The sequence below is a fragment of the Hemibagrus wyckioides genome, linkage group LG26, assembly GCF_019097595.1.
Source record: "Hemibagrus wyckioides isolate EC202008001 linkage group LG26, SWU_Hwy_1.0, whole genome shotgun sequence".
NCBI lineage: Eukaryota > Metazoa > Chordata > Actinopteri > Siluriformes > Bagridae > Hemibagrus > Hemibagrus wyckioides.
In genome coordinates, this window is record NC_080735.1 from 17564441 (window position 1) to 17589680 (window position 25240).

The 25240-nt window shown below is 41.4% G+C and overlaps 2 protein-coding genes and 1 non-coding gene across 3 annotated transcripts; all 3 read left to right on the forward strand.

Moving 5' to 3' along the window:
• The first annotated feature begins 2153 nt into the window (after nt 1-2153).
• Nucleotides 2154-8857, forward strand: taf5l (TAF5-like RNA polymerase II, p300/CBP-associated factor (PCAF)-associated factor). Its single transcript, XM_058379827.1, has 8 exons — nt 2154-2281; nt 3276-3417; nt 4048-4152; nt 4360-4553; nt 4975-5121; nt 5233-5661; nt 5786-6252; nt 6595-8857. Exons 2-8 carry the CDS (start codon nt 3279-3281, stop codon nt 6926-6928), a joined length of 1815 nt encoding a protein of 604 aa, XP_058235810.1. The 5' UTR covers nt 2154-2281; nt 3276-3278; the 3' UTR covers nt 6929-8857.
• A 1436-nt stretch (nt 8858-10293) lies between these two features.
• Nucleotides 10294-10365, forward strand: trnaa-cgc (transfer RNA alanine (anticodon CGC)). Its single transcript has one exon. It is a non-coding gene; the product is annotated as a tRNA-Ala (tRNA).
• A 698-nt stretch (nt 10366-11063) lies between these two features.
• Nucleotides 11064-24025, forward strand: capn9 (calpain 9). The gene is made up of 20 exons (XM_058380975.1): nt 11064-11408; nt 15233-15302; nt 16030-16148; nt 16243-16376; nt 17207-17375; nt 17716-17799; nt 17942-18027; nt 18660-18737; nt 19062-19222; nt 19461-19615; nt 19704-19912; nt 20018-20054; nt 20307-20387; nt 20836-20893; nt 20983-21047; nt 21198-21266; nt 21734-21812; nt 22045-22161; nt 23453-23511; nt 23648-24025. The coding sequence occupies exons 1-20, from the start codon at nt 11202-11204 to the stop codon at nt 23672-23674; spliced, it is 2064 nt and encodes a 687-aa protein (XP_058236958.1). The 5' UTR covers nt 11064-11201; the 3' UTR covers nt 23675-24025.
• The last annotated feature ends 1215 nt before the right edge of the window (nt 24026-25240 follow it).

Sequence of the window (25240 nt, forward strand, 5' to 3'; positions counted from 1 at the left end):
AGTGGATGAAAGGATGGTAGCAAGCAAGGCAAAGACAGGAATGACCTGGTACATGAAGGCAAAACCAACAAAGTGGGGATACAAGTTGTTTGTCCTTGCAGACTCTAGTAACGGATACACAGTGGATTTTGCTGTGTACACAGGAAAGAATAACTTTCCTTCTGGACGAGGACTTTCATATGACTCTGTTATGTTGCTGGTAAATCGTCCCTTTTTGGGATCTGGGTACCATTTGTACATGGACAGTTTCTACACCAGCCCAAAGCTTTTCAGAGACTTGTTCAGGCTGAATGTTGGTGCTTGTGGGACATACAGAGACCAAAGGAAGGAGTGTCCATGAACAAAAACTAATGCCTTAACAAAGAAGTCTGACAGAGGAGCATTCAGATGGATCAGAGATGGTTCATTGCTTTTTGTGAAGTGGATGGACACAAGAGGTATCTGTCTGCTCCACAGTCCACAAAGCCTTCACTGGGGACATGGTACACAGAAGACTGAAGTCCAGAGATGGCATCTGGTCTAGCATGACTTTTCCTTGCCCTTCTCCAATCTCTCAGTACAACAGGTACATGGGAGGTGACCTTTCTGATCAGCTCATTCAGTAATATTCTGTGCAACATAACACCATGAAATGGTACAGAAAACTGTTTCTACATTTCCTGGACATTGCTGCTAGTAATACCTACGTTCTACACAAAGAACTGTCTGCAGTTGCTCATCAGAAGCCTCTGACCCATAAGTGCTTCATGGAGGAGCTTATTGTAAAGCTGTGCAGTGCTTCCACTCAACATGCAACCCAAAACAGCTACTATCTTCCAGTTCCAGCAAACCCTGTGAACCCAGTCAACGCCAGTAAAGTAGCATCATATGGCCGTGGGACTTGCGTGCTCTGCAGAATGGATGGCAGAAAGCAGAACACTCCTTGGAAATGCAAGACGTGATGTTTCACTCTGTTTGCAGCTGACAAGGAACTGTTTTGAAGAGTGGCACAAAAAGGCTTGAAGCTTCTTGTTTTGTCTTTTGAGTTTAAAGATTCTTTACAGTCTCTGTCATGTTTTGTTGCACCATGGTTGGTTCATTTCAGTGTGGCCTCTACCAGCTGAGTGGTTGAAATGAATAAAATATGTTGCACATATTTTTGCTGTGTAGTGTTTTTTGTGTGCAAAAGAATTGCATTTCAATGAAAATTTCAGAAACCATGCTTCCTCTCAACAAAACCTGGCCTCAGTGTACCCTGTTTTTGTATGAGGAATCTGAATGTATAGGTGCGAACAGCTGAGACATCTGGTGGGGAAACCTGGTGTCATGTCAGTAGGTCTTACATATTCATGAATAGTCATGGGTTATTCAGTGAAACAGAGGCTCTGCTGAAAAAAAGTTAGGCACATCAGTCACTTTACCCCAAATAAAAGGTCTTTCTGAGTGTTATAATTTAGCTGTTTTTCTATGGGCCCACACCCAAGACTTTCATGAACTCAGTCCTGTGTTCAAAACAATCTGCCAGGTTTGTTTATTCTCCAGTTTTCACTGTTTTTCTGCTAGGGTTCAAAATTGTATTGTGTATTTTGTCATGTATTTTGACATAAGCTTAAAAGTCGCACATGAATCTAACATTTACATCAGCCACATTATAAAAGCCCAGTTTGTGCTCTATGTAAATAAGTTGAAATGTATTAGCTAATCTTGGTAAAGATTTGAGATTTACACAAATTTAAGAAGAGCCCTGATTCACTGCAGGTCTTCAGAAAGGCCTCAGACCCCAGAGGGTTAAACAAGCTTTTTTGTAAGTGAGGCAGAATATCCAGCACAGTGTATAAAATAAAATTTAGTCTGAGATATACTGGAATAATGAATAAATTATATGCCGAATTCAGCATTTTGCATACTAGCCTACTTTAACACTAGCTTACTTTTACACTAGGGAGTAAGCATCAGGACTGGAAAAAAGACTGCTAGTTAATAAGCTTGTTTCAGAACACATTTATTTATATGAATAGATGTTGTGCCTAGTTAATAATATTCTTTTTTTTTTTTTTACTTGTTTACTTATGTGTTTGTTTATTTATTTTAATTTTATTTACAATTAACTGGCTAATGTAACCTTTAAAATCCGATGACTTTTGTTTGTGTTGTCTCTGGCTTCACAGTGTACCGGAAGTGTGAAGTCGGTAGTCATGGCGCCGCTCTTTGGTGCATCAAATTAGCCGTGAAAACCTTCAGATTCCTGCGTGTTTCCCGTCATTTGTTTTCCTTTTCCGACTCGAGAGGAGACGCGCACAGAGTGAGTATGCAGGTCGCTAAAAAACAACCTCACTGAAAATAGAAACCAACTCAAGAAACGTCTTTATAAAGTGACGTCGCGAGCCTCCTAGCTGAATGACTAGCTCGCGCACTACAGCGGGCCGTATAGCAAATAGCTCTTTGCGTCCTACATCGGCGCACTGTCTAGGGGATGACGTGACGAGGTTTCGTACACTACCTAGTGCTGTTTGTGTATAATGCGGAGTGAATTGGGATACGGTCCACCAGCTACAACTGTTATATGGAGGTGTTTTTGTTTGAATTGTCCATTCATGTACTCTGTCCATCGATTTTGTTTAGGTTAATTATCTATATTTTGAGCACCTTAAACTTTATATATTCTAGATGGCGCCGGCTTTCTGTGCTCTGAGCTGTAGTTTAGCTAAGAACAAAATGGACAACGGTCAGAATTGTTCATTGAATTGAATTAAAACACTTTGTGAAACTGTGTGAAATGGTATTCTGGAGGAAACATAAAATATCCTGCTTGATGAGGAAGAGAGATCCTGGATCTTCTGCATCCTCAACACTTGCACCCACTAGCTTCATATCCTCATTTATTCCATCCATATACCTCCTCTTTGGCCTTCCTCTTTACCTCCTGCCTGGCAGCTCCATGTCCAACATTCTCCTACCAATATAGTCACTCTCCCTCCTCTGAACATGTCCAAACCATCTTAATCTGGCCTCCCTAACTTCGTCCCTCAAACATCCAACATGAGCCATCCCTCTGATGGACTCGTTCCTAATCCTGTCCAACCGTGTCCCTCCCAAAGAGAACCTCAACATCTTCAGCTCTGCTACCTCCAGCTCTGACTCCTGTCTCTTCCTCAGTGACACTGCCTCTAATCCATACAGCATATGGCCGGTCTCACCACTGTCCTGTACACCTTCCCCTTGATTCTCACTGATATTTTTCTGTCGCATGATAAGCACTATGAGTAATGAAGCTTTTGTTTTTTTTCTTCCTCCAGGTGATGAAGCGTGGCCGGACGGAGCAGATCCAGCACGCCGTGGCGCAGTACCTGAAGAGACGGCAGTATGCTGACCTGGACAGCTCGCTGAAAGGGGCCAAGCTGTCTCAGTCTGCCGAGGAGATGGCAGCCAACCTCATGGGTACTGTAGTGGTGTAACTGCTTTGTTGTTATTATAAGTAGTAGAACCAGGTTCTAAAATGGCTACGCACTCTCTCAGTGTAGTCCAAACCTTATGTTAAAGATGTGCATTGAAATCAGCTTGTTTTTATACTCATCATTATGTTCTTGTTGATAGAAAAATATCAGCGAGAATCTGTATGGTTTAGAGACTGAGGAAGAGACAGGAGTCAGAGCTGGAGGTAGCAGAGTCGAAGATGTTGAGGTTCTCTTTGGGAGGGACACGGTTGGACAGGATTAGGAACGAGTACATCAGAGGGACGGCTCACGTTGGACGTTTGGGGGACAAAGTTAGGGAGGACAGATTAAGATGGTTTGGACATGTCCAGAGGAGGGAGAGTGAGTATATTGGTAGGAGAATGTTGGACATGGAGCTGCCAGGCAGGAGGTAAAGAGGAAGGCCAAAGAGGAGGTATATGGATGGAATAAATGAGGATATGAAGTTAGTGGGTGCAAGTGTTGAGGATGCAGAAGATAGGGATAGATGGAGAGAGATGATTCGCTGTGGAGACCTCTGAAGGGAAAAGCCGAAAGAAGAAGAAAACTTTGTTCGTGTCGAATGGAACGTTTCTCTTTTTTCTCCTCTCTCCAGTTCAGACAGAGTCCAGCTGTGGGAATGTGGTTTCTGCAGCTCCGTGTCAGTCAGATCCTCAACAGTATGAGACTCAGTTCTCCAGGTTACGGAGCTTTCTGCTGGGTGAGTAACACGCACACACACAGACACAAAAGTACACAGATGGGAAGCTCTGTCAGTGCAATATGCTTCTGTAACCATGGCTTAAACCACAGTGTTTCTCACACAGGTATCATGAATACATTAAATAGAGAGTGGAGAGAGCAGGGGATGGTTGAGTTAATGCTGGAAGTTCACGTGTGTGTCTGTGTGATTGCGTGTGTGTCTCAGAGGCGGAGGTGCCGTTGGGCCGGGAGGTGAGTGTCGTGCTCTTCCCTCTCTTCCTCTACCTGCACCTGGACATGGCGCGCTGTGGCCTGAAGGGTGCCGTCGACTCCTTCTTCAGCCGCTTCCACTCCTTCTTCCAGCAGGACGCTGAGCAGAGGGCCATCGTGGAGCATCTCCGAGGAGTCGTCACGCCGCAGGTCAGTCTCCAACAACATTCACCGCCATAGTCCCTCACACAACAGGTGACCTAGATGCTGCCATGACCTGGACAAGGACAAAAAAGAAAGGTGCTCTCACATCAGATACTGTACAGCCCTGTGCAGTTGCCATGACAAGAAGACCAAATTTCCAAAATAATGAAGACTACAATCACTTGTGCTACATATCAGTCACCATGATTATGAAATGAATCAGTTACCATGACAACAGTGATCTGTACCTTGAGTCAGATATAAGGATCAAACATGGACACAGGGTCAAGGTTTTAAAATTATTGTTAATATAAAATAAAACATTAAAATGATTAACATCTTATAGAGACTGCAAATATAGCTTACTCAGTCTCCCTGTATTCCTCCTTGTGTGTGTGTGTGTGTGTGTGTGTGTGTGTGTGTGTAGGATGTGGCCTCCAACTCCAAACTCTGCTCTCTGCTGGAGCACAAGTACGTGGTGCAGTTAACAGATGAGGCCTACACGTATCTGCTGCGCTACCTCCAGAGTGATGACAACAGCACCCTCTGCAGAGTTCTCAGCACACACCTACAGGTCACACCGACTCTCCTGGACATCTGTCTTTATCGTCTTACTGATTCAGATCATGACTTGTCTGATGACATCATAATAATAATAATAATAAAAAGTAAATCTGCTGCACAGGTGGAGGTTTCTGCTGTGCGTCGCTCTGACTACCAGCTCTACGGGGCGGGGCTCACTACAGGAAACGCCACCTCCACATCCTGTTCCGGCAGCTGGTTGGGCATGGACGGGACAGACGGGGCGGAGTCTGTAGACGTCACAGCGGGGTCACTACCTCAAAACGAGGCTGCCCTGGAAGCACTTCAGGACTGCATCAAGCGTGTGCGCGACGGTCCTCCGTCCCTCACCACCATCTGCTTCTACGCCTTCGAGAACACGGAGCAGCTACTGAACGCCGCTGAGGTGTCACCTGACAGCCGTCTGCTCGCTGCCGCCTTCGACAACTCCGCCCTCAAACTGTGGAGCCTCCGGGCCAGGAAGCTGAAGGGGAGGCCATGTAGAGCAAACGTGTCCAAGATACGCCTCGCCTGTGACCTAGTGGAGGAGGAGGTGAGCGACAGCCGTCCGTCATTGAACAGAGCTTTATTCCTTCTTTACTCCTGGTGTCAAATATTTGTTAGTGCGTGTTTATTAATCCTGAATTTCATAACACTTGTTATTGTTTCGGATTCAGACAGAGGAGGAGGAGATGGGCAGTGAGATGAAGACCCTGCGTGGTCACAGCGGCCCGGTGTACGGCGCGGCGTTCCTGCGAGACTCCACAGGATTGCTCTCGTGCTCGGAGGACTGCACAGTGAGGTACTGGGAGCTGCGAGGTTTCAGCAACACTGCCGTGTACCGAGGCCACGCCTACCCAGTATGGGACATAGCGGTGAGTCCGTGCGGACTGTACTTCTGCACGGCGTCACGCGACACCACGGCACGTCTCTGGACTCCGGCTCGCGCTCACCCGCTACGGCTCTACGCCGGACACCTGGCCGACGTCGACTGCGTGCGATTCCACCCAAACTCCAGCTACGTTGCTACCGGATCGACCGACAGGACCGTCCGGCTGTGGAGCACGCAGCACGGCTCCTCGGTGCGACTACTGACGGGACACAGAGGACCCGTACTGGCACTCGCCTTCTCACCGGACGGCAGGTCAGACACCCAGTATATAATGACGTTTCCTTTACTGACACCAGACTTGGGCAGTGGAACTTTTGTTGAAATGTGATTGGCTCTGAGTAAAAGTGGGTTGGTCCAGATATGGAGTCATGAAGATCATTGATTTTAGCCTGCAGTCAGCCATTCACTGACTGGAGAGTGCTGACTCAGAGCTTTCTCTTCATGACATGATAGAGTTTATGGCTTTGTTATGATTTTATTAATAAGACCTAGTGCAAATGCACTGTGAGGTCATAAATCAGGTAAAAAATCACTGCTCTTGAACACATTTCTGATTTGCTCGTTTAACCTCTGTGTTTCTTCTGTGATCTGCAGGTATCTGGTGTCTGCAGGTGAGGATCAGCGGTTGCGGTTGTGGGACTTGGCGGCCGGCGGCGTGCTAAAGGAGCTGCGCGGACACACGGGCGCCATCACCAGCCTGGCGTTCAGCCCAGACAGTTCGCTCATCGCCTCCGCCGCTATGGATAACTCCGTGCGTATCTGGGACGTTAGGAACGCTCACGGCGGCGGCGCGGTGCCTCCGGACGGCTCCAGCCCCGAGCTGGTCGGACTTTACACGGGCGAGACGAGCAGCGTCCTTAACGTCCAGTTCACCGCCTGCAACCTGCTGCTGGTCACCGGGACGGCGCAGGAGAAACACGAGCAGTGAACGGCTTCGCGTCTCGCGGCTACTTCAACACTCGGATGCACTAAATACACCCTCTACATCTACGTCTGATGGAGGCTCCGTGTTTTTCCTTTAATTAGACTTCAGTTTCTATCAACCAAGCAGCTATTTGTACATTTTCTCACACAAAGCTCTGAATGTCACGAGATGGTGTGTTCTGTTTCAGTGTCTCTTACTGTTTCATTTTGTTGTCTGAAAAATTTTTATATCTAATTTTTTTTTTTTTGTATCAATGTGCAGGGCTTAGTGGTTTTTGCCTGTAAGGAATTTTTTGTATATTCTTCTGTTAGGGCATGTTTGTTTAACACCTTATTTGAGATATTTGTTATAGATGAGATGTAAGGTCTCAGAATGAAGAATAAACTCTGCAGATGTTCTGGTTAAAGGTAAAACATTCATATATTGTCTGGATCATATTTTATTTACTTTCTTTCTCCATCATGCACCAATACTTGGTTATCTATCACCATGAACAAGGTCTAAAGAGGCCATTTGTGATCATGATTAGTGCCCTCTGCTGCACGTGACATGAACTGCAATTCCAATTCAAACAAATGTCTTCAGCTTGCCATCACCCCAATCCTGATAAAATATTAATATTGCACAAATCTTAAAAAGAACTGATTCTAATGTTAGCATATACAACAACCAGGTATAACATTATGACCACCTGCCTAATATTGTGTTGGTTCCCCTTTTGCTGACACGTCCTGCACTGTGTATTCTGAACCAGCATTAACAACTTCTACAATCTGAGCAACAGTAGCTCGTCTGTTGGATCGGATCACTCGGGCAAGCCTTCATTCCCCATGTCCATCAATGAGCTTTGGCTGTCCATGACCCTGTCGCGGGTTCACCACTGGCCACGGCAGACCTGGAACACCCCACAAGAGCTGCAGTTTTGGAGATGTTCTGATCCAGTGGTCTAGCCATCACAGTTTGGTCCTTCGTCAGACTCAAAGCTCAAATCCTTACGCTTGTCCATTTTTCCTGCTTCTAACATCAACTTTGAGGACAAAATGTTGACTTGCTGCCTAATATATCCCACCCACTAACAGGTGCCATGATGAGGAGATCATCAGTCTTATTCACGGCACCTCTCAGTGGTCATAATGTTATGCCTGATCGGTGTGTATATTATTACACTAACAAACCGGCAACATATCAGACGTACTGTATCTCATGATTAATGACTGAAGCAAAACTGTAAACTGTGCTCCAAGAAAATATCAGGAGGAGGAAACGCAACATCTTCCTACACTGATGTCGTTGATATAACCGTATCAGCGAGCGTGGTGATTACTCAGTCCCTTCATCAACACCAAATCTAGCAAACTCCATGATATTCAAAGGAACTTGCGAAGCACAGATGTCCACCATCGGGATCCTTATTAACCCAACAGAACAGAGCTGAGTAAAATCCCACCTGACTGATGACTACTAATAAATAGAAGTATGGTGTGTATGGAATAATAAGAGTTAAGAGTAGCTTTATTACTGTACGTTTCACTCAAATAAGAAATGAGTGTGTCTTTATCTCTCCCTTTAAATAATCAGCCCTATCCTGATGACGTGATTTCCGTCAGCTGTTTATGAATGCGCCGGGATTATAGAAGGCATGCGGGTGAGTGAAATGCCAGGCGAGCGCACAATGGGGCGATGCGTGTTATACATTCTTGGCAGCGTGTCGGCGGTAGTGAGGAGGGCGGGGAGAAGAGGCTTTAAAGAGGAAAAACGTGTCTGACGTGTAGCTGTGAGACTGATGAAGACTGTATCATCAGTATCACTTCTCTGCTGTAAAAGATGAGGATTTCTCTGGGTGGATTGTTTTTTTCTTTCTGTGTGTGTGTGTGTGTGTCCGAGGCTCTCACTGTACACGTCTCCATCTATTAAACTTTATACTTTTTCATACGTCCGGTCCGTCTCATAATCTGTACAGATTGTGTATTGAGCATTGTAGCTGTCGTCTATTTTTTAGAAACACTCCAGGTTTCTAGCGCACCTAGCTGACCCTGTGTACCAGTATGACTAGCCGTGCTAATCAGGATCCAGTTACGATACGTTTATTCATTTCAATCCAGTTTTTATTCAATTTTAGTTAGTATAGCGCTTTTAACAATTGTCTCAAAGCAGCTTTACAGAATAGAAGAAATACATGATTTAATATTAGACTTATGTTTAAATTTATCCCTTTATATTTACAGCATTTGCCAGACACCCTTACATTTTCTTGTGCAAATGATCAATCAAGGGTTGAGGGCCTTGCTCAGGGGCCCAGCAGTGGCAGCCCAGTGGACCTGGGGTTCAAACGCACAACCTTCTAGATCAATAATCCAGCCCCTTAACCACTAAACTACTCCATCACCCCAATACTAATACACTAATACTAAACATCACCACCCTTCACCCTACAGATGTAGCTGATGAGATCAGTCACAACATACATGGTTTCCAACCCTTAATTTCCGGGCCGGAAAAATGCATACTGCAGCTTGAATGCATTGCAGAGATACACTGTATGGCAGTACAGGGAGTCTTTAGTGCGTTTTGAAGTCAGGTGGTTGTTACAGGTCTGTGAGCGTTATTGCATTTCCGCTGTGGCTGTCTGCGCTCAAATCACACAAGCAGCTCGAACTCTTGTCTCAAAGCTACGGTGAAGTCAAACAATGTCCTCATCACCATCTGAATGACTGACAATAATCAAGTCTTTTAAGTTAAGTTGTCTTTATCTATCACATATACATTACTACACGGTAAAAATTCTTTCGTTGCATATCCCATCCTTTGGAGGTCAGAGCACAGGGTCAGCCATGATGTAGCACCCCTAGAGGAGGGTTAGATTGGGGACCTTACTTAAGGGCCCAACAGTGGCAGCTTGGCAGCACTCAGGCTCAAACCCCAATCTTCTGATGAACAACCCAGAGCCTTAACCAAATGAGCTACCACCACCGTCTAGATAGAAACCTAGGCTAAGTAGTTTGCAGAAACTAGCCAGGACCGTAACAACGTCAGCATAGCATTGTCATGGTTACTGTGTGTACATAGCATGGGGCTATTTTTTTTTTTTTTCCAGCACAACAGTATTTAGGCTAGAACTTTTTTTCTGTTCAAAAATGTAAGAGCACTTACATTAAGTATCAATCAAAGATCACCTATTAATGTAAATGTGTATTTACAGACCGTCCCTGCGATTTAAAAACAAATGTTATGTCATTCGAACATGTGTATGAATATAAAAGATATAAATGTCACTATGAGTGTCTGTTTAGTGCTACAATAGTCTGTAGCTGTATTTTGAGTTAAACCTGAGGTGGACATGGCTACAGTGTGCCCCAGGATTGTGCGTGGGGGATGTAGCTCAGTGGTAGAGCGCATGCTTCGCATGTATGAGGTCCTGGGTTCAAACCCCAGCATCTCCACATGTGGATTTAGGGAATAGAGCAAGCAAGGTGCCAGAAGTCTCAGCTCTTCTCCTGTACCTTTTTTTGGAAATTTCCCATTGCGATCAATAATGTATCTATCTATCTAGGAAACAGAAGAAAACACCTAGTGTTGGGGGTGGTCAGGGGTGTGGTTAGGGGAACAGGAAGCCCAGTAATAAAAATTCCAGCAGTAATAGCATGAATTCTGGCTCTGAAAGTTCTTCGACCTTAGCAAAGTCACTCCAGTTCCCAACTGGCCTCAACTAAAGAAATGTGAGACTCAAAAATTTGTCTTTGCTCATCAAAACTGGAACCGGTCAGCCAGCTGCCGAATCCCATCAGATACTGATCTGGTGTTTCTGGTGTGATACACACTTGTACACATAGTCTGTGTTAAATCAATGCATCCATGTACATTACACTGCCTTTAGCGCTCTCTCTCAGCTGATCATATACCTGCTCATGAAGGTCTATAACTCAACATGACTATAAGCAATAACTGAGTTTTTAGTAATCCATATATTTGCAGTTTCCTCCTGGTGATTGAGGTTTTTCCAACTTTACAGCATTCCACATCTCGTAGTAGCTCTCACGCCTCACACAGCGGGAGTGTCCGCGGGCGTGGTGACTTTCGTTCGGGACGTCAAACCAGTTTCTTTTCTAGAAGTTTGAACAACCTGCCTAGCCTGTCCACACACACACACACAAACACACAAACAGCTGGGCGTCAGTCAGCTCAGGCACAGTGAGCTTGTGTCAGTCGTATTCTGCATCGTCAGGCCCTTGTTTCGTCTTTTCTTCACTCCAGTGTGTATCCTGCAGCAGGTGTGAGGATGCCTTCTGCTTCCACTTTATTCAGCAGCTCGGGCAACAAGATCCAAGCCGAGCCCACGCAGTCTGACGGAAAGACCTACGAGCAGCTGAGGCAGGAGTGCCTACAGAGGAAGAAGCTCTTCGAGGATCCTGATTTCCCAGCCGTAGACTCGACTCTCTTCTTCAGCGAGAGCGTCCCTGTCAACTTCGAATGGAAGAGACCCGGGGTAGGTACCGAACCACACCGTAGACAACAAGAATCTGAGTGATCGAGATCAAGAGTTGTGTTTAGTTCATCAGTTGTCAAGAGCAGCAAAGAGTTCAGTTACACATCTACAAATGGATTTGTTGAGTAAAATTGCCTGTAAACACTTTGTAGACTTGCACTTATCAGACTCCTACAAGGGGATCATTTTAAATGGATCATTTTCACACACATTCAAACGCAAATGGCTAAAACGTGTGATGGATTTGAGACATTTTTCAGACAAATGCAAGCTGGTTCTAGTGTGAAGGGTTTGAGCTAGGAAAAAAAGTGACATCTTTTCTTACATTCATGGCATTTGGCAGACATCCTTATCCCTAGCAACTTACATTTATCTCATGCATATAACTTAGCAGCTAAGGGTTAATGGCCTTGCTCCAGGGTGCAGCAGTGGCAGTTTGGTGGTCATGGGATTTGAGCTTCCATCCATCCAATCAGCAGTACTATCATCCAGCTAAACCTGGATATCCTGGTCCTTGAAAATAAGCTTTAGCAAGCTTTAGCCTAAACGAGACCCAAGTCTATAGATCCTGAATCATCCAAAGCTTCTTTGATGCAAGGGACATTTCTTCCTTAAAAGCTCAAAATTATCTGCAACCTTCTTTGATAAGTGAGAAAACCTGATTTAATCAACAGACTAACCTTTTACCAACTAATCAGGATCCATCCGATTAAGGGATGATGACCCTTATTGCTAACACCATCATTATCAAAATCAATATATTTACCATTTAGTTTTTAGAGTTTGACTGATTACTTGATTTGAATGGGTTTTCTCCCAAACTCAAGTAACTCAAAATGTAAATGGACAAGACCGGCGACTCCATTTTCCCAACTTAATTTGTTTACTGGCCACATCCCACCCACCAGTCAGCTATCTCCTGTCATACAACAGCTACCAACTGAAGGCAAACACATTCGTCCTCTAAGACTTGTGAAGCCTAGCCATCAACATCTTTACCAACTGATCCTCACACAGGACAGCGCAACACACATGTTGGAAAATGCAGAGACAGCTTGGTGGACCCGGGACTCACAACCTTCTGAGCAGTAGTCCAACACCTTAAACACTAAGCTACCCCATTCCTAATAAATATGACTGCCTGGTATTACTGTGATTGATGGGGAGTCAGAGAATGCCCCACCCACCCAGAAAACAGGAGAGTCCTCCTTTGGCTCCCGGCTACAAAAGACTTTGGCATCATCAGCATTCAGACTCGCATTCTCTGGACATTAGGGTGGACACCTTAATGTTGGAACGCTGTAGCATCAGCATGCTGAGAAGCTAAATGTCTACTTCAAGGGAATAGTTGGAATAGCTGTTTTAACCACCTTGCTGTAGCGCATAATTATGATGTGATCATTACTAAAAGACACTAAAAGACATGGAAGATGAACAGTTGTGTAAATCTCAGTCAGCATCCTTGGGGTCATGGTGGTTCCACAGAATGCTAAGAGTGAGGGGAGGACACACCTTGAACTGGACACCTGTTCATTGCAGGACACCGCATTCACAGACTCAGTCACACCTTGGGGCTTCAGACAATCACTACTACTACTACAAACAGGTTTTTGAGAGAACCCTTGTGGAAACCCATCCTGACACAGGAAGAACATACAAAACTCCGGAGAGGCAGCAAATCAAGCTCATTTGATTGAACCAGAGATCAACTGTGTAAATTGAATCAACTCACCAAACGTATCATCTTGCTTAATTGGCTTCAACAATCTTAAACATGGGTGGACATCATAGAAGATGCCTTCATTTATCAGATACCTTACAGCTTGTTAGGAGTACAGGGTCAGTTATGATTCACTACCCCAGAGCAGATGTATAACTGAGAATATTAACATGGTTTAAAGGAATACTTCAAAGTCTACCAAGCCAATCTCTATCATTCTGATCTATCTGGATAAGGACTTCTGTCAATTGCCATTATTGTAAATGTACATCTTTGACCTCTCTGGTTCATCTGAAGAACTGAGGGAACATGAAGCCCTTTATTATCGCCACACATACATTACAGCGGAATTCTTTACTTCACATATCCCAGCTGAGGAAGTTGGAGTGCAGGGGCAGCTAGGATACAGCCCCCCTGGAGCAGAGAGGGTTAAGGGTCTTGCTCAATTCCCCAGCAGTGGAGCTTGAACCCCGATCTTCTGATCAATAACCCATAGCCTTAACCACTTGAACCACCATTAAACTTAATTATAATGCAAGTCTAACTACTGTGTGATTATCACAGAGTGGAATTTCAACACATTTCCTTGCAGTGAGAAAATACAGACATCTGCCCCTAGACTTGCATTGTCATTAAGTTTTATGTAAACGTTTCTCTTTGTGTTGAAATTCTCCTCTGACGTAATCCCTAATGTTACAGATCCCATAAAAAGTGGAATATTCCTTTAATATATAGACATCTTTGCATGATTATTATGACACTCAGGATTGTAGTGAATAAACCATGTACATTCCTCTTTTGGCTCCTCCTCCTCCTCCTCTCACTACGACGAGTTTTTCTGGTTCATTCGATCACTCCGAAAAAAATATGTAGCATTTTTTTTATCTTGTGTATATTTTGAGTTGTTTATTTTAAAAAAAGTTCCTTCATCACCCTTTAAAATCTTATCACACTGAAGTGTGAACTGACGACTAGCCGAGTCACGAGGATACACACAGCGGGCGTGGCGAACACGACAAACACTACTCAGTAATGTGTTTTCCAAAATCATTTCTCGGATCCCGTGCAGTGTTGGTAGAAATAAATAAAGGAATGCTTATTTAAAGGAATTCCCGTTATGCTAGCATGGCAGAAAAAGAATGCTTGCAAGACTTCAGAGTCAATGTTTGAGGCAGCTATTCTGGGATTGTTTACCTTTTCGGGTGAAGTTCTTCGTCAGCGTGCTTGGGCATGTTTTAATTATTAATGCTAACGAACGATATAATGATTATTCCTGTTAACAGCGACGATCGGTTTTGTCATTAAACGCTTATTAAAGGGTTTATTTCTTTGAATTTGAACACACACACACACACACGTTTGTCTTACTGTACTTGTGAGGACCTGTTTATGAGGACCTTGAATTAACATATCAGTTAATGCAGCGAATGAATGCTTTGCTAAACCGAAATCTAACATTAATCTTAATTTCAGAAGTTAAAAAGAATAATTTTAAAAAATCTTTTATTATTGTTATTATTTTAATAAAAGCTGCAGGTCTCTAAAAGCAGATTTCTTTCTTGTGGGAATCAGGCAAAAGGGGACCAGCCAAAAACTGTCATATATTCAAAATGTTTTAGAGGCATTTGGTGTCAAAACATGCACACACACACACACACACACATTTTCCTCTAGCTGGTTTTTGGACAATTTCATATGCTCACGATTGTGGAACCACATTTTTTACATAGGCGTTCACCTGTCTGTAGAGGTGTGTGTGTGTGTATAAGAGAGTGAGAGGAGTACAGTCTGTGGGTTTTTTTTTACTAGATTACTGCTTGATCACAGCACTAAAAATGTGCCACACCTTTCAGAAACAGAGCAGGTTTCCTCCCATCCCTCCTCACAGAAATGCGCTTTAACAGCATTCCAGTGTGTCACATCAATGCCATGCATTTATTTCCTTCTTAATGACCCCCCCATCTGTCTCTCTCTTTGTCTCTCTCTGTCTCTCTCTCACTATCTCTCTGTCTCTCTCTCGCTCTCTGTCTGTCTCTCTCTCTCTCTGTCTCCCTTTCTCTCCTCTCTGTCTCTCTCTCTGTCTCTCTCTCTCTCTCTCATGTAGGAAATCTGCCAAGATCCCAAGTTCATTGTTGGAGGAGCGGACAGGACAGACATATGTCAAGGACAGCTGGGTGAGCATTGAGCACTGCATATATAAATGTTATAAGGCTTATGTAACTTAATTACTCAAACCTTCATTAAGACATCCACACATTTTGGTGTGTTATAACCTGGAACTGAAATGGACTGAATGGGGATTAGACATGTATGTCATCGATTTGTACAAAACAGACCATAATACTGGAAAAAGGACCAATATATTTGGATAAAATGGAATATAATTGGAAAAATTGTTTAGAAATAAAAATGCAAAAGTGTGTTATCATCAGTAGTGACATCATCTGCTCACTGAAATAGACTGTGGAACCAACATCATCATGAAGAACTTTTCAGTATCTCACCATGCACCATTTATTCCTTTATGGAAAAACTAGCACAAGCATTACTCAAGGATGTGGTCTACCAATAGAAGAAGAACTGAGGGCATGAAAGCCTTTATCACACATACATTACAGCAGAATTCTTTTTTGCACATATCCCAGCTAAGGAAGTTAGAGTCAGATATGATACCACACCCTCTAGAGCAGAGAGAGAATTAAGGGCCTTGCTCATTAGCCCAACAGTGGTGTGGGGACTTGAACCCCAATCCTCTGGCCAGTAACCCAGAGCCTTAACCACTTGAGCCGCCACTGTCCCACTTTAAAAAAAAGCAGTATAACATCAGTCCTGGGATCTGACAGACAAAAAAAAGATACTGACCCAGTACTGTGTGTGTGTGTGTGTGTGTGTTGTGTGTAGGAGACTGCTGGTTGTTAGCAGCCATCGCTTCACTGACACTGCACAAGGAGATCCTGACGAGGGTTGTACCACCTGACCAGAGTTTTGATCGCGGCTATGCTGGCATCTTTCACTTCCAGGTGAATCTCAGCAGCCCCAGGATTTGATGTTGTGTTTAGTTTAATAACTGAATAAATGAATGAACTGAAATTTGTGTGTGTGTGTGTGTTATAGTTCTGGCAGCATAACCGATGGCTGGATGTGGTTGTAGACGACAGGCTCCCGTGTGTGAGGAACAAGCTGGTGTTCCTCCATTCAGCTGACAACAATGAGTTCTGGAGCGCACTGATGGAGAAGGCCTATGCCAAGTACGACCTATGGCTAGCTGCTTTCATTAGCTTTCACTCACTAGCGTATCACTCTTTTGGTTAGATTTCTCTCATGAGCTTATTTTTTTTTTATTTTTTAGTAAACACTTACTCCATTAGCTTTCATTCATTAGCTTGTTTTTCACTGGACTTTAATTTGCTTGCTTTGCTAAGTTATCTTTCACTTGCTAGTCTGCATTAATTTACTAGATTAGCTTTTTTCACTGGGGTAACATACACCAAGGCTTGTTTTGACTTGCTAGTTGGCTCTTTTATTTAAAGGTTATTTTACTCTTGCTAGGTTTCTATCCTAGTTTGCTAGCTAAGTAAAGGCTGGCTTTTATCACTAAGCTGAACTCACATGGTTAGCTTTCTCTCCCTAAGCTATTTTCTGATTGCAAGCCTACTTTCTTTGCTACGTTATCTTTCACATACTAGATTAGTTTTGTTTTACTTGGGTAGAAATCACCAGTTTAGCTTTCTATCACTAGCTACTTCATTAGCTAGTTTTGTTTATGTTTGCCAGTTTGTTTCCCACTTATCATTTAACTTTCACCAATTACACTAGCTTAGCTTTGTAATTAATTTTTACCTCCTCAGTAGATTCCCTTTTGTGCTCACACAGTTATGTAAATGCAGAGGTCACATACACAAGAGTTTATATACAGTAGCCATGAATAGCCCCGCCCAAATTAGACACAAAAGATTGTGGCCACAACAATAATGTGAACCTCACTAGATAATTATCACATGTCTCTTTAAAAGTATTCTTAAAGGCTGTTGTTCTGAGCTGTAGCTTATTCCACACCACGTCTGTGTCTGTGCCTCAGACTGAACGGCAGCTACGAGGCTCTGAAGGGAGGCAGCACCCTGGAGGCCATGGAGGACTTCACTGGTGGAGTCGGAGAATTGTACGAGACCAAGAAAGCTCCCGCAGACCTTTTCACCATCCTGAAGAAGGCGCTGGACAGAGGCTCCATGATGGGCTGCTCCATAGACGTAAGAATGAGGAGTGAACATTCTAATCTGCTGCTTGTTCTAGTTTGGGTTCATCATGAATAGGGTACTAGTTAGAAATACTGGAAGAGAAATAGTCTGTTGTTCTTACATGAAGCAGTAAAACCACGGTTCATTGGATGGTCCAGGGTTCTTTGCTTCCTAAATGGGATCTAATTGAGTCCCTGATAAGGACTTAACTTCTTTGTAGGGTTCAGGTGAAGAACAAAAGAGATGCCAGATCTTTGAGTGGAGCTGAAGCCAATATTCCAGAATAAACTTTGCAAATACGAACTTATAGTGATAACACACATTCGTTTTCTCTCTGTCACTTCCTCTCTAGATCACCAGCTCAGCTGAATCAGAAGCTCAGACCACCACAGGCCTGGTCAAAGGTCATGCCTACTCCATCACCGGCCTGGAAGAGGTAACTACACTCTCATTCCAAAGCTGAGAAAGCTGTTATTCTGTGCTTTCAACTCAATTGAAATGAATTGGCCTCTGAATGGAACCTGTGGGCTCTGAATCTTTTTCCAATCCCTCTCTATGTTGTTGTTCTTCTTCTTCAGGTGAACTACAGAGGGGGGAAAGTGCGACTGATCCGTGTCCGAAACCCCTGGGGTCAGGTGGAATGGAACGGTCCCTGGAGTGATAAGTACGTCCCTCCTAATCAAGATTTCACCATAAAATCTAAAGACAAATCTATAAATGTTAAGTCACTTTTTTGTAACAGTATATGTTTTTGACAATTATCGATCAACCAAGACAACCAATACTTGGTGTCTTATGTTTGCTTTGTTGTCTTGTGCTGGAGTTAATCAAGCTAACAAATAATAGACATCAAACCCCAAGACATCAGTCCTTTTTTAATCTTCTGCCTCATCTCTTCAGTGATATCTCACAAATTTGCTGATGTGGTTTGGGACACAGCAGAATAGTGAAACACTATGGAGGCGGCCATGTCGGCCAATGTCGGCCATCTTGAATTTATTCATCAGTGCAGGGTGGTATATTCCACCTATTAAGCTCAGCCTCCTAATGTCTGAAGGTGGAATAACACTGAAATTACAATGGTGGTAAAACTGTATAGCTCCAGAAAAAATATTATAGAAGCAAACAATGCCTATTACTTTAGAGCTACATTATTGACACCATCTTGTCTTGGCTGATCAGTTTGCATTGCTTTAGCGTGCTGTAGGAAGATGTGGACCTGGAGGTATAAGTATCCTATTTGAAATGAATTGTAAATCAGTATTAATTTTGCGATGCGTTCCTCTTTCCTTGCAGTTCCAGAGAGTGGAGTGTTGTCGATAAATCCGATAAGATCAGACTGCTCGACAGAGCCACAGATGATGGAGAGTTCTGGTATGAGCTTTGCTCTGATTCTTTGGTACAAATGATTTGCACTGTGATAACCCTGCTTCGTAACTAAAACATTCCATATGAAACTAAATAATGTTCAAGCTACCCATATTTATTCATTCTCTAATGAGTTTTTGGTATAGTTAAGGGTTCTCAGCTATCAATAAGGGTACTGGGGAAAGTGGTGGCTTAATCCAGACACTGACAAGCTTCCATGACTGACTCCTTAATTTTCTTCATGGGCATGCGCTTATCAAACAGGGTATGATTAAATGGAGTCCCTTATTGTGTACATCAGAATTGAATACACCAGTTGTTGCATTGCAGGATGGAGTTTGAGGACTTCAAGGCAAACTATGACAGGGTGGAACTGTGTAACCTGACTCCGGACTCCCTGACAGATGACACCAAGAAGAAATGGGATGTGAACGTGCTGGAAGGCAGCTGGGTTCGGGGCTCCACCGCCGGAGGCTGCAGGAACTTCGTTGGTAAGAGCAAAGTTCTCCGGTATTTATTCTGTCAGAAAGGATTGGGAGCTCATGACAGATCAGTCATGTTGTTGAACTTCCTCCAGACCAGGAGTCCAACTCTCTCCATTCAACCCCACACTCTCCATCCTATCCACCCCATAGCCCCCCTTTAGAGAAAGACATGGTACTGTTGTTTCCTTAGGCAGAAAGTTTTCTTAAACACCTGATTAACTTCACATGTCCGTTTTCAACTCAGACACCTTCTGGACGAACCCTCAGTTCAAGCTGAAGCTAGAGGATGCGGACGCAGATAATCAGTGCAGTGTCATCGTGGCTCTCATGCAGAAGAATCGACGCAAACTGCGCAAGGAAGGACTCGACCTGGAGACCATCGGGTTTGCCCTCTATCAGGTCAGAATGTGTAAGGGTTACGTTGCTGCACAACGGATAAACAACTAACATGCGGAATTCTGAGTCTTTATGTTTGTTTTCCCTTCAGAGCCCTAATAACGAGGACCACATAGACAAGGATTTCTTCCGCTTCAACGGTTCGAAAGCACGCAGCCGCACCTACATCAACACACGTGAGGTGTCTGAGCGTTTTGCCCTCCCTCCAGGCAATTACCTGCTGGTGCCCACCACCTTCCAGCCCCACAAGGAGGCGGACTTCCTAGTGCGCATCTTCTCTGAGACCAAAGCCGGAGCACTGTATGTACCCCAAGGCCACATACTTACTTTACTAACTACGCTACTCAAATCATATGGACTAAACTTTAAGTTGAAATGTAAAACAAATGCTCTGTGTGTGAACAGGGAGATGGGGAACACTATCGGAGCTGACCTGCCTGATGTGAGTGAGGTTTTTTTAAACCATAGACTTTTCTTTCTTTTTTTATTTCCTTAGTTACACAACAGACCTTCATGATCTCCCTAAAAGCAGGTCTGAGTGTGATAGTTGACAGTTTAGACTAAAAAAAGTTGAGAATTCCTGCTCTATTTATACACCTTCTGCATTTATCTGTACTCCGTCTGGCATACATTTTCACCGAAAAAGTTCATTTACATTAAATGTTGGAATAAAAGTTGCCTTTTTCATGCGTAGCCACCAGAGCCGACTCAGCCTGCGGAGGAGACGGATGAAGAAAAAGGCCTGAGGAAGCTGTTTGAACAGATTGCTGGCTCGGTAAGATGGCTAACTAGAGGCAAAGGTGTCCTTTTTTTTCACTTTAAGTCTAAATAGTATGCTAATCAGTTGCTTAATATGAAGTCTTCTCAAACACGTTGGGACTTGTTTAATGATCTTTTAGTAAAGTTGTGTGTAAAACGGTTGTTTGTAATCCAAGCCGAAGGAAAAAATGTCTAGCCAGATTTGAACAAATTTGATAAAACCCAATCAAGTGCAAAAACTCAGTATAAGGAGGTGAAGGTAACAAAAAGATGACTGAACAGTGACGTAATGCAGTAATGCAGCTCGGCCATTGAGGCCCATCTGACTCTTTTTCTTTTGAAGGGGTGCCATTACTTTTGTCTTAATGGTCTTATCTGTTCTCATTTATTGATTTGTCTTGAATCAAGTTATTAATATGGAATATAAATGCCAAATGACTGATGTTCTTGCTGTCTGCTTGCAGGATCAGGCCATCAGCGCTCACGAGCTGAAGGACGTCCTAAACGGAGTTCTGGGCAGGAGTGAGTGTGTTTTTATTAAACACAACACAACCTGACATGATTTATACTCTGATAAATGCCCTGGACTCATGTGTTTTGATTTCTGACAGGGAAAGAGATTAAATTTGATGGCGTGAGTCTGCCTACCTGCCACAGTATCATCAACCTGATGGATGTATCCTCTTATGTAATGGTGTCAGATTGTTGTTGATTGTGTTGGTTGTTTCGTTACAAACACCTCTGCTTCTTTCCTGCACAATGAAACAGAGCCACTGGCTCTGCTAACTTATAAAGAGTTAAGATTTTTCCTTAACCAGAAGGAAAGGTGGACGGCTCGGGAATGATCGAGTTTCAGGAGTTTAAGGTCTTCTGGGAAAAGATGAAGAAATGGATGGTGAGAATCATAATTTTTTTTCTTGCTACCAGCAGAAGAAGCTAATTTCTATCCATTTATGTAATGTCTAATGGTGAAATGCTTTAACGAGAGGCTATGTAGAAATGGCCTATGTTAAGTTAAAAGGTTAAAAGTTATCTAGGGGAATAACATCACCCAGTGCAGTATGCTCAAATGATATATGGTGACATATTGTTGCTAATTGTAGCTGTATCTGGTTAATTTCATGCTAATATCTGAAAGTAATTAATAACTCATATATACAGCTATTAAGCATTATTTGGGTGCAGTTCATCAAGGGCCACTAGATCTTCAAAAAACCTCTTAAGCATTTTTATAATACTTTTATAACACTATTTTACTGTTTGCAAGCATTTAATTAATTTAATATTACAGACACATTGATGTAGTTTATTGTCCGGATAAAAGCTTCATGTTTTGTCAAACCTCTGCCACCTGCTTTGCAGATGTTGTTCCTGTCCTTTGATACTGACCGGAGTGGACGCATGTCCTCCTACGAGCTACGGTCTGCTCTCAAAGCAGCAGGTGAGCACGCAGTCTGTGGGAAGCTAATCACCAACTTAAAACACCACTTATAATAATAATAATAGTTATTATATAGGTATTTCAGTAAAATATTATTTCCATTATTATTCCATTATTATTTCCAGTAAATCACAGCCAAATTGATGTGGTTTCTGAAACGCTACAGAAACACGATATCAGTCAGTGTTTAACTCAAAGCTCTTATACTAAATCTCATCTTCATTTTTTAAAGGTATGCAACTGAATAATCAGCTACTTCAGCTGATAGCGCTGAGGTTTGCGGATGATAGATTTGACATCGACTTCGACGATTACCTCACCTGCATCGTCCGCCTGGAGAACATGTTCCGTGAGTAACCTGAAACTCAAAATAATGAGGAATTAATATCCCTGTAAACTGAACTGAAAATGTATCGGCTCTCACCACAATGTAGAGTGTTCTAAGGGTACATACACCAATCAGGCATAACATTATGACCACCTGCCTCATATTGTGTTGCCTCATATTGTCAATTTGGCCCTTGGTCAAACTCGCTCAAATCCTTACGCTTGTCCATTTTTCCTGCTTCTAACACATCAACTTCACTTTCTTCCTAATATATCCCACTTGCTTCCTAATTTATTGATGCTAATGTGCAACTCCAGGGTATTTTTTTTTTTGTCAAATGGAGTCTTTTATCAGTTTTCCAAAACATCTGAGGGAAATGTTGATGTTCCTGACAGTTATATCGTGTTTTCACTGTCATTATAGCTTTAAAAGCTATAATATTATTAAATGTATTAAATATAATAATATAATGTATTAAAGATATAACATATGTGCCATAGCCATTAGGGTCGTTTCCTCTGTTGCCTAGCAACGGTGCTCCCATGACGATGAGTTTCGGTTAATGCTAGTTAACAGTACCTAACTATGAGACAGGTGAAGGATTGTTAGTGGATATGGATTTACTTGCATTTAACACATTAGTTAAATTATATAATGTTGACTAGCGTTATATAAATCACCACGTTTTGTTGCCGAACTTTTATTTACAGAATGTAACTTGATTCCGCCGAAGCAGGAGCGGTGTGTCGTTTACTAACGAGTCGATTCTTTAAACTCGGTTCTTGTAGGTTCTTACATACGTGAAATATGTTTCGTTTTCCGCATTTTCCTCTCGTTTTGTCGCAAGCATTGCTGTATAATATAATTAAACTTCTTACAGGGAAACAATTTTTAAATGTCTAAACTCTTCGATAGCGTAAAACCTGTATTCGACTCTGAGTCAACATCATCTTAGAATCCGAGTCTGTCTGTATTTTATAAAACGCTGTACAAATGAATGTTTATTAAAAAGCAGAGTTAGTTTTTAGTATATCAAAAATCACAGCGCAGAATATCGTGCACTTTTCTGAAACAACAGCAACGAACCGTTTAAAAGTTCGAAGAGTCGGTTCTTTTCAGTGAGCTGAGTCAAATGATATGATTCACCGAAAAGAGTCGAAATTCCTAGAACATGACAATAAAACACTGAGATTTAGCAGGACTTAATTAATTAATTATATCTCCACTAATACTCATGTGGCTAATTGGTCATCAGCTTGAATCCAAATGTATTGGGAAATTACTACATTAATTTGTTTTCTGTATTTTATAGGAATTTTCCAAGCCTTGGACACCAAACAAAGAGGAGAAGTGAGCCTGAACTTCCAACAAGTAGGTGGCAAATTAATATTAGTTTTATAAATAAATATGAACTAAAACATGACACGTTTTTTGATAGATTAAAAATTTCCCTAACATGTTTCTATTTTCTCTGTTTAATAAATGCTTTTATTCAATCTTTCTACAGTTTTTGTTGCTGACCATGAACGTCTGAAGGGGAGAAAATAAATAAATGAATTAATTAATTGATGAAATGAAACCTGAAGGAAGAGAGAGCTTCAGCTCCAGCTCGTGTCTTGCTTTAAAGAGTATTCTGTAATATATATATATATATATACGCATCCCAAACTGATTCCTCCATACTGAAAATTCAATTTCTGGAAATGGAAATGATTTGAAGATTTTATTGAAAGGATGATGGATCTGTGCTCAGAAATCTGATCCTATGTGTTCTGCTTTTTCAGTGTTTGCTTTGGTTTTATTTGGCAGACTGTAAATCTTCTTTTTTTTTTGTCATTTGAGTCGGCTTGTGCCGAAAAGAAATAAATTTACACACGTATAAAAAGCTGTGTCAAACCTGTGCAAATGTTTTCTCAAGAATGAACATTCCTCAAGCTGAACACATAAAAAGTGAAGTGAGCTGAATGCTATTATTCATAAAGGGAAATAAATATAAATAGATAAATAGACATAAATACACATAATACTATACACATACAGCTACAGCAAAATACTGCAGGATTATTCCAGGACAAATATTGCAGTTTTTCAAAAAGATGAGATTAAATATTGTAAGCGCTGATTATAAATAATTATTATTTTTTTTAAATTAAATGTTTTGTAAAAAATGCTTAAAAAAATGTAAAAAAAAATTTTTTTACACAGACTAAAGATATATACGAATGACTATTTCCAAATAAGCTCTTTTTATATGTACTCACCTTGTTCAATTAAAATGTAATTAGTTGTTACATTTAGTTACAGATTTCCCATAAATATATTATATAAAATTAAAAACAATATTTTAGAAAATAATACAGAAATTTAAAAAAATATTTATTTCGGTACATTTTTTTATTATTTGGAAACATAAAATAATTACATTATTATATTCCTTTTTTAAAATATACTTTTAAATGGTGTGCATTAAATTAATTATTAAATTTAGTAAAACATTATTAAAGAAAATTATATAAAAATAAATACGAAATATATTAGTAAATAATACAGAAATAAAAGAACATTATTAACACATTAAATTAGTGCTATTAGTACATCATTTTCTTCAAAAATTTGGAAACATTACAATAATTTAATTTTTATATTCATTTTTTAAAATATACTTTTAAAAATGGTGTGAATTAAATTAATTATTAAATATAGTAAAAAATAATGAAACTTATATACAAATAAATTAATATATTAGTAAAAATTAAAGAAATAAAAGACAATTATTAACACATGAAATTAGTGATTTTAGTACATATTTGTCTTTAAAACATGTTGAAAATTAAATTATTATATTCTGTATTATAAATAAATATATTTTTAAAAATGGTATTAATGATGTGAATGTTTAAATAGATCAATCATAAAATACAGAAATAGTGCATTTATTATTATTATTATTATTATTATTATTATTATTATTATTATTATTATTATTATTATTATTTCACTTTTAAACCTCACCACTAGAGGTCGCCTGTCATCAGCTTGACGTTTACTTGTGCCGCAGATCGACTAAACCAAATTTAGGTAGGTGATATATGTTGAATTA